Source organism: Phalaenopsis equestris, unplaced genomic scaffold (genome assembly GCF_001263595.1).
Source record: "Phalaenopsis equestris unplaced genomic scaffold, ASM126359v1 Scaffold000359, whole genome shotgun sequence".
NCBI classification, from domain to species: Eukaryota; Viridiplantae; Streptophyta; class Magnoliopsida; order Asparagales; family Orchidaceae; genus Phalaenopsis; species Phalaenopsis equestris.
In genome coordinates, this window is record NW_018164801.1 from 133007 (window position 1) to 142444 (window position 9438).

At 33.7% G+C, this 9438-nt stretch overlaps 2 protein-coding genes across 2 annotated transcripts; one reads left to right on the forward strand and one right to left on the reverse strand.

Moving 5' to 3' along the window:
* Window positions 1-2753: 2753 nt before the first annotated feature.
* LOC110026261 (protein CHROMOSOME TRANSMISSION FIDELITY 7-like) lies at window positions 2754-4902 on the reverse strand. Its single transcript, XM_020727136.1, has 5 exons — window positions 4704-4902; window positions 4528-4623; window positions 3660-3734; window positions 3161-3531; window positions 2754-3063 (listed from the first exon to the last, which is right to left on the reverse strand). The coding sequence occupies exons 1-5, from the start codon at window positions 4812-4814 to the stop codon at window positions 2928-2930; spliced, it is 789 nt and encodes a 262-aa protein (XP_020582795.1). The 5' UTR covers window positions 4815-4902; the 3' UTR covers window positions 2754-2927.
* Window positions 4903-6444: 1542 nt separating this feature from the next.
* Window positions 6445-9163, forward strand: LOC110026202 (protein O-linked-mannose beta-1,4-N-acetylglucosaminyltransferase 2-like). The gene is made up of 4 exons (XM_020727064.1): window positions 6445-6450; window positions 6767-6770; window positions 6984-7088; window positions 7883-9163. The coding sequence occupies exons 1-4, from the start codon at window positions 6445-6447 to the stop codon at window positions 9082-9084; spliced, it is 1317 nt and encodes a 438-aa protein (XP_020582723.1). The 3' UTR covers window positions 9085-9163.
* Window positions 9164-9438: the final 275 nt, after the last annotated feature.

Sequence of the window (9438 nt, forward strand, 5' to 3'; positions counted from 1 at the left end):
TATATATATTGAATGTTAGTATGTAAATACATAAGAATTGGATGGTATGAAAATAAATCAGAGCTTTAAACTTCAGGTTGTTACAACTGTAGTTTGGCATATGATATGACCAAATGGTTAATAACTCTCTCAGCAATGGAGATCCATGGCTCTTGTTAGGAAAAATTATTACGTGTTGGGTCAGGATGCATCTAGCTTCATGTCCAACAATATTGTATATAGAGTCCGGATGCACCAGGACCCTGTGCGTAGTATTCTCTCACTTTAGAAAAGGTATTCCCAATAATTTCCAACTCTCCTAAGCATAAGTCTTTCAAAGACCTATGGCGCGAGAATGTTTGTACTTCATGGATGAATTTTGTAACTTTTGTCTTACATTTGCAACATGGAATTGAAATCTAAAACTATGTAGTTGTTGAGCTTTTCGGTGTTGGTATCAATGCAAGATAAATAGTTAGATTGGGGAGCCTTTGTATAAATAATTCAAACTGAAGAGTTGAAGGCATTTGTGGCGAACCAGTCCGGCTAAAACGTACACAGGCAATCAAATAGTGGAACTAAATTTTTTTATATTCATTTTGCATAACTAACATTAAATGAATGAAAAAATCACTAAAAAAAGTAATTTAAAACAATAAAGTTAAATTTATCTTATTTTTTATTTTTAGCGTCTACTATAAATATTTTATTTTCTATTGATAGTCTTTTAATCAAATAGTTAAACCTAGTGTATTTTAAAATAATTGTAGACTAATCATAACCAGTGAATACTCATACTTCTACACTGTGATAATATAATGAAAAGAAAACAATATACATATCAGTTAAATTTTATGTAGATCAATTTAAGAGCATTTGAATACTTGTACTATCTAATATAATCGTTCAATATAATTTTAAATATTCACTATGTCATATTGTATCGCTTACGTATCAATATATTTTTAATATGTATACAACAGTGACATGAGCATTGTCTAAACTTGTATCAATGAATGTACATCAATATCAATATCATTTTTTATTTACATACACGTGTGTTTAATGTTCCCCCATTAATACAATAAAAAAATAAACTTCATCATAGTCAAGTATGCACATACAAACATATTATAAAAAACACTATCTAATAATGATTAATTCAATCTCATTAGTATAGCAATCAATATACTCGTACAATATTCAATATCTATGATAATTTAAATAATGTTAAGTACATGTGACATTCCTATAATGTGAATAAAAATTCAATAAAACCATAAATCATGGGTATGCGGAGATATAAATATAATAGGTAACAGTCGAGAAAAAACAAAATATTACTACAACATAAGCCCATGAGTACTGACCCCAACCATTGACGACGCTCATGCCAATTATTCTCATAACCTATCTCCAATGAAAATTTATAATCAAATGTATATGAGAGATTATTATTAGTTTATTATATCTTAATTATAATATTAGAAAGCAATTTGTTTTTATTTTATTTTCTCTAACTTCATTTTTCTTTCAAATTTATTTAAATCTTTAACGCGCGCACACACTCAATTCTCATTTTTAAATATTCAAAAATAAATAAATAAATAAAAAATAACCCTAATCTCACGGTTCCTGCTCAAGATAGAATCTGCCCGCTTTTTGCTCCTTTCAAACCTCTTGGCTATAACCTTCCCCACACCATGCATGCCCTCCCTTTCAACAAATAATACATATTTGTCAAACCAAGAAAATGCCATTGGCCTAACCCTAATCCCCTCCGAGCATCATCAATAGTCAGCACACACCTCAGCAAGCAAAAGAGTGTGTCATCCTTCAATGTACACCCACCACAAACACTTCAACCTCAAGTTAAAAGTATCAATGGTATCTTTGCTAATACAAAAATGAAAAAACCTATGGCCCATTAGTAGCCATTTTTGTGATTACCTTACCACTCTATGAGCGGTTAAGGAAATGATACAATACATGCTCAAAGAAGCGTAGCAATACACAGAAGTGGAGGATGAAATGAATGAAGATGAGAATAAAAAGAAGATGAAATATTGCAAAGCCCAACCGATAGCTCAAAGATGTCTTGATGAAGAGAGTGAAATCTTAATAACCTCATCACGACTATTTTATATCAACAGATCATGTCAACTCTTAATACTTCTTTAAGGTCGTGGGGACGGCAAAGTTATCTTAAGAGAAAAAGTAGGGCTGAGAAGAATCTGACCGTTATGTATTAAACATCTAACTTCTAGCTTGCATGTGCAAGTTAAATCATAGGATAAATTTGATAGAGTATTCATGCACTCCAAATGGAATGTGATAAACAGATTAGTTTCAATTTTTTCTGGTTAACTATACATACTATAAACAAGAATAATTAGTGTGCCACTATTCTAATATGGATCAATCACAAAATAAAATTGTTAATTATCCAATGGCATTGAATCATGACTGGGTTGTTCTTTTTCTTCAAGCTAAACAAATTTCATTCTAAGATAAATATTTAATATATTCTTATGATCCTTTTCAATCTAAGACAATCTTAATTCCAGAACAAAACAGAATTGGAAAGCCCATTTTTCTTTGTTTAGACAAACAGAACAACCATTCTTTGTCATGGCTTCCCATGGTTTTCAAAAATTCCTTTTGTGATAGGCTTTTTCTTCACATTTTCAGCCATCATATTCGGATTGACTCGAGCTTATTTAAAAAGAACTAAAAAAAAACACACAAAATAAAATCCAACTAAATTTCTGGGCTGTAAGACCAACAAAGAGTTGAACAATATCACAACATCTCTATACATAATTAAAAACAAGGAATGCCCCAACAGTATGTTGACCAAAGCTATGGAATACCAATTCATGGTGAATTCAGGAAATAAACTATGGTAAATGTGTTATTAATAAAAAATTACCGATTTTTTCTGAAATTCAAACATCATCTGCTCTGTAAACAAGGAATGATCTGCTGTTTGTATAACTGGAAGCAAAAGCCAACCCTGCTGAGGTAGGTGGAGAGAATGCACACTCTGAGATCTCCAAAACTTCTCCTACGCAGAAACTCTTCCTAAAAAGGACCAAATTTTGGAAACAATTAGATAAATTAACTTACTTATCAGCAATAGAAACAATGAAGCGTGTAAATAAAATCCTTACAACTTTACCTAACAGCATCCAATAACTGAGTGGCAATTCTCTTCCTTCTACTGGATGGCACCACCCAAATGGCCATAATGCCACACTTGGCCGTCACAGCATTCTCCTCACAGATTATAGCACCACTGTCCCATTTGTTCAATTTGATGATGGCTGTGGGGCAAGAATTCTTTACAGGCTCTCTGCGAAATCTGAAATCTCCGAACTGAAGAGTGATTTCTTTTGATTTATTTGAATCTGTAAGGTCCATCTTGTCAGTAGTAGAGATTTCTGTGCTTTTACTGCCAAAGAAAGAGGTTGGGATAACTCTACGGGCTGTTCGTATGGGTTCAGCAACAAGCCATCCAACAACTCTATGAGCAGAAATAAAGAGATAAACCTGAAGTATAGAAAAACCATTTGTTGCAAGCAAGAGGAGAAGTAAATTCCAATAATGTCCTAATTACAAAATGTTCCCTTTTGAATGAAACAGTCATATTATGCAAATTGTAGACCAGACTAGTTTACCTTACAAAGCGCATGGAGGATATTATCATCAACAAACCCAAGTTCCTTCTTTGTCGCCTTAACCACCTTTTGAACCTGCCAGCAAAATCATTGCGTTGAAAGTTCAAATCTTGGCATTGATTACTTGAAAAAAAAATAGAGGAAGATTCACACACATACCACTTAATTCGTATGTATTCACATATCTAACCCCTAAACTTAAATTTTTACACGCATGCCACATTCCCTGTGCATGAAAAGCTGTATTTGAATTTTCTAAAGTTAAAAGGATGGCATTTTTCATGTCATAAGAAGATATGTGTGGTATAAATGTAAACAGTAAGTTTAGTTTTTAGATAGGTAAATACATAGGAATTGGGTAGTATGTATGTAAATGCCCCAATAATATAACAATAAAAAAGGGCAATTACATACAGACCATCTGAAACTTGCTATTTACAAATCAACCACCCTCTTTCATCCATGTTTCAAAATGTCATTCAAATATTAAAATTCTTGGTAAAACCCCAACCCATGTTTTTCATTTTTATCAAATTCTCAATAGTTTGATCGTGGCATGCGTAAATACATCGATCCTATGGTTCAAAAAAATCACCCATGTGGTTAATTTGTTAATATCAAAGTTCCGGGTGGTCTGTGTGCAGTTATCCCTAAAAAATAACAGTTGATTGCATAAATAGTGCTCAAAAAGATAATTTTTTGATGCAGAAGGAAGGCCTCAACTACAAATATATTAAAATTATGATTTTTTTTTAATAACTCCGCAAGTTGTTCTACTCATCCTATAAACATACGGACAGCAGAAGATAACATTCAATCGACTAATATTTTCTCAAAAAAAGAAAACAAAAACGAAATAGAACAATACCAAGCGTTTTTGAGCGGACGAATCAGTATCCAAGATGAGTAAAATGCGATCCCCATTAATCCAAGGACCATCTACAACTCTCTCGTTATGCCAGCCCTGCAAAAAAAAAATCGAAATTACATGCACAGTACCCAACGACGGCCTCCCAAATATGAAGAATTTCAAAAACCAGAGACCTTGAACCGAATTCCCCTCTCATAGTCCTGATGGAACTTACGGTGAACCTGCTCGTCCTCTTCTACTCCACGAGCATACATCAGTCCGCATAAAGAGCAAGCAGAAAGCATGAAATCCGATTGTCCCAAATCCAAATGATATTGTTCATATCTTCTCTTCTTACTGAAGTTTCTGCTGCGAATTGACGAGATGCCATTCTTTTTGTCCTCAAAATAACGTCTTGATGCCGGAAACTCGTCAGAATCACTGATAGGAAGAAAGCCACTACATATCATTATCAGGAAAAACCAGAAAAAAAATCTTCAAAGAACATTATTGCGAGAATGGAGATTCTATACTGATCAGGCATGAATCATAAGCTCCGTACCTCTTGGGATGTGAAGTGTGGTCCTTTAAACCTAATTCCACCGGGGGATTTGGATCCAAGTCTCCAGAGAGAAGATCCCAATGCTCTATCTCCTTCTGAAACGGATGTGTCTGTTGGGAGGGTTGGAAGAAAGAGCTGATTTTGGCTTGCGGCATCTTTCAGGGTTTCTCTTCAATTGAGCTGCCGATATAAAAAAGCCCTAGCAGCAAGCAAGCGGGGGAAGAAAATCCGCATAGGCCTTCCGCGGATGCCTTCCCGCCAAATCATTTCATTTATAGCGCGGAAAATAAAAAAAATAATTTTTTAGGAAAACTTACAGAAATTCCATACAATTTTTGTGTTTTCAAGACTACTAATTAAAGTTCGATATTTATATTTATAACACTCAAAATAAAAAATAATATTTTAATATGAATGAATATATGATATTTTCTATATCTGAAATATTTTTAATTTATACGCTTTAATCATTTCTTATTATTTGAGGCAGTAGGAGAGCCACCTAAAACATTATTTTTTACAAAAAAAATAAAAAACAAAAAATTATTTCATACAGACAGTGCATATAAAGATGCATGTGCCGTTTGGTCTTCCGCTAGTTGGCTATCCTTTACCATAACTTTTTGTTTCACAGTCCATTGGATCACATCATGATTTGTTTAGCCGTCTTTATGATGTACAAGTTGTATGAATTATGACATCTCTTCTTCCTGATGTTCCATATCTAAGATATAGTTATTATTAGTTATATCTCTTATGTTAGCTTAAAGATTTTCTTTAAAAAAAAACTTTCATCTCTAATTCATTCAATATACTTTGCATGGTATTTTTAAACTATGTATTGTGTAATTAAAAAAAAAAAAAAATCAAATTTTGCATATTCTTTACTTTTTTAGCTCTTTAATATCTCACAATACATGCACTCATCTATATTGATTGGCAATAAGATCAAATCAATCACAATTGAAGAGAAATGAACTTCTAGCACTTAACTAAGATGTTATGGCTACATTATTTGTTAGAGACAAATTTAATAGCAGTCATCTGCATTCTCTGCCAAGAGTCTCCTTAAATACGTACATCATAAATCTTTATTTTTGTACATGTACTCTATATGCTCGAGTGAAATCTAAATCCATTCATAAGATAAATTGGTTATGTTAAGGTAGATATGTAAACCAATAGCAATTGAGTGATGCATGTAATTTTCCTATAATTTATATCGAAATATATTAAAATTACACAGCTATTATTTTTTTTTATTTGTAATTATTTTTAAAATTTTGTTTAATTAGTGGTATTAGAAGTCAACGAGGTTTTCCTAAATAAACTCAAAAGGATATGGTATTATGAGCATGAATTTCTCCGAGGAGATGACGGTGAGCTAAGACTTTAGAATGCGTCGTCCGATCTCCACCGTTGATCAGGTCAAAGTTGTATTTCAGTGGGCCAATTTTTTTTTAAACAAAAAAAAATGATGAAAGCTCGGATCAACGGTGGAGATCGGACGGCGCATTCATCTCTGCATATGCCGGAAAAGGAGAATTTTATAAATCTTGTGTATTTACAAATCTAACACCTAAACTTTTTCTTTTTACATTTATACCACCCAAATCTTTTCGATCACGTCAAAAAAATCACTATTTAAACTCATAAAAAATGAAATACAGATTTTCATACACTCTGTTTTCATAGATATGTAAGGAGGTGTATATGTAAAAATTAAAGTTGAAGTGTTAGATGTGCAAATACATAAGATTTGAGGGGCATTTATGCAAATTTACCTAAATTTTATTATATTACATAAATAATATTTTTTTTTAAATAGTTGTTATTTACAATATTATTGTCTTCATTGATTGATATCTAACAATTATATATTGTACATTTCTTTTCCTTTTTTTTTTTTCAGTTGAAGGTATATTCGTAAATGGAGAGAAAGGAGAGGGTGATCCATCTTCTAATCACACATTTGATTTGTGCAGCCAGAATAATGGTGGCAATAATACTCTATCATGTAAGTTTAATCAATTCAAAAACTTCATTAATCAAATGTTATAGTTAGTTAATTCGATAACACTGTTTTAATTATACTTTAATTACATATTGCACCCTAATAATCAACCAAATTATTCATAAATTTGCTGCATGGCAACAATAAATTGATTTGCAGAATATTAATTTGTGAAAATAATCACACATCTAACAACTCAATTTCACTTTTTATATTCATAACATTCAATTTTTCTTATATCAAATAAAAACATCATCATTTTAACTTTTAGGGTCTGTTTGGGACAGTTCTGTGTCTGTTCTGTTTGTTGTCTGTTTTAATTTATAGACCGACATCATAGTTCTGTCTGAAGAATTACTTTGGTGCTTTATAGCATGTATAGTAAGAGTAAATAATATTATTGCTCATATTTGACACAACACAATTTGCATACTTCCCCAACATAAATCCTATACTTATTACTGATTCATGATAAGGAGAAAGATATTTTCATATTAAGTACTTTTCTTTTACATAAACTCAAGTTATCTTTAGAAGCTATTACTATTTTGTTAAAATATCAAAAATACAAAAAAGTTTGTTGTTTAATAGTGCATATTGCTAATTTTTCCTGTGAGTTCGATATTCATGTCTTAATCAAAAAGTCCTATATTACTTGATAACAATACATATACTTGCGCAGTATCCCAATATATATATATATAAATTTAAACATTACATATATAAATTTATAGGAATTAAGTGAAACATATGTACATGCATAAACACCACCACTGCCCTGCTATTTGCATTCGCAGGCACAAAAACAATCGCCACAGATCCATCAGACCAGAAACCAATATGCGATTTCTCAGACCAAAGATCAGACATCTGCGAGCTTTCAGGCACCATCCGAATCCACGGAAACTCATCATCCATCATCTTCTCCCCATCCAATCCCTCGCAGCAACGACACTCATGGACCATCAAACCCCATCCCCGCAAAGGAGATCAAACCGCTCTAGCCCATGTCACAGAAATCACAGTAAAATCTTCTCCCAACCAAAATCAAACCCCTCCCTGCTCCATCAACCACACCATCCCCTGCATCGTTTTCTCCAGCATCGTCTTCTCCACCGGCGGCTACATGGGCAACCTCTTCCACGACTTCACCGACATCCTCATCCCTCTCTTCATCACAGCAACCAGTTTCAGAACCCAAGTTCAGTTCATCATCAGCAATGTGCAGCCATGGTGGCTAGCCAAGTACAAGCCCTATCTCCATCAGCTCTCTAGCCACGAAATAATCAAGTTTGATGATATGGAAAACGTCCTCTGTTTCCCACGTGCGATAGTGGGTCTGAGGAAGCACAGGGAGATGGGGATTGATTCTTCAAGAGCTCCAAACTCAATTTCCATGGCCGACTTTGCTGCAACGATGAGAAAATCATACGGGTTGGAAAGACACAAAGCAATCAAACTGAGAGAAAATGATCATCAAGTCAATAAACCGAGGCTTCTAATCATAGCAAGGAAGTTCACTCGTTCCTTCATGAACATAAATGAGATAGTAAAAATGGCTGAAGAAGTAGGATTTGAAGCAGTGATTGCGGAAGCAGAGGTTTCTTCCAATCTTTATAAGTTCGCACGCGTGGTAAACTCGTGCGACGTGATCATGGGAGTGCATGGAGCCGGGCTGACTAATCTCGTCTTTCTTCCGGCCAATGCGGTGGTGATACAGATAGTTCCATTGGGGGGGTTGGAGAACATTGCTTGGATTGATTTCGGGAGGCCAGCGATGGAGATGAAGATGAGGTATTTGCAGTATGGGATTGGGGAGGAGGAGAGCAGTTTGATAGACGAGTTTGATAGGGAGGGGCCGGTGTTTAGGGATCCTGGGTCGATACAGAGGCAGGGGTGGATGGCGCTGAGGAAGATATATTTGGATCGACAGAATGTGAGGCTTGATGTGAAGAGGTTTAGGAGTGTTTTGGTTCAGGCTATTCAGTTTTTGCATTAGGGGGTTTTATGAAATTCATGCCTAATTCTTCTGTATTTACATGTGCTCAATTACATGTAAATTTTGTTTTTAGCATTTATACCACCATTCAACCATGTCATATGGCATATATATACATAAATGTATCATAACCTTTTAAAAATTGAAATAGAATTTTTTTTTTATGAGCAGTTAGAGTGTAATATATGTAACAATTGAAGTTTAGATGTAAGATATACTACTAGAAAAATCAAAATTATAGGCTGATAAATGAAATTTTCTCGTTGATCCGTTATTACAGGCAGGAATTCGATGAGAAAAAGTGCGACCATAAAAATATTTGTGCATGATATTTTTCGCCGCGAATGTTTGGGG

Excerpts from the sequence above, each read along its gene's own strand:
- LOC110026261 (XM_020727136.1), bottom strand. The coding sequence starts at position 4,814 with ATGCTTTCTGCTTGCTCTTTATGCGGACTGATGTATGCTCGTGGAGTA. Across the intron at positions 3,735-4,527 it reads CGTCCGCTCAAAAACGCTTG|GTTCAAAAGGTGGTTAAGGC; the intron begins GTATTGTTCTAT and ends TTTTGCTGGCAG. Across the intron at positions 3,064-3,160 it reads CAGTTATTGGATGCTGTTAG|GAAGAGTTTCTGCGTAGGAG; the intron begins GTAAAGTTGTAA and ends GGTCCTTTTTAG.
- LOC110026202 (XM_020727064.1), top strand. Across the intron at positions 7,089-7,882 it reads TGGCAATAATACTCTATCAT|GCACAAAAACAATCGCCACA; the intron begins GTAAGTTTAATC and ends TTGCATTCGCAG.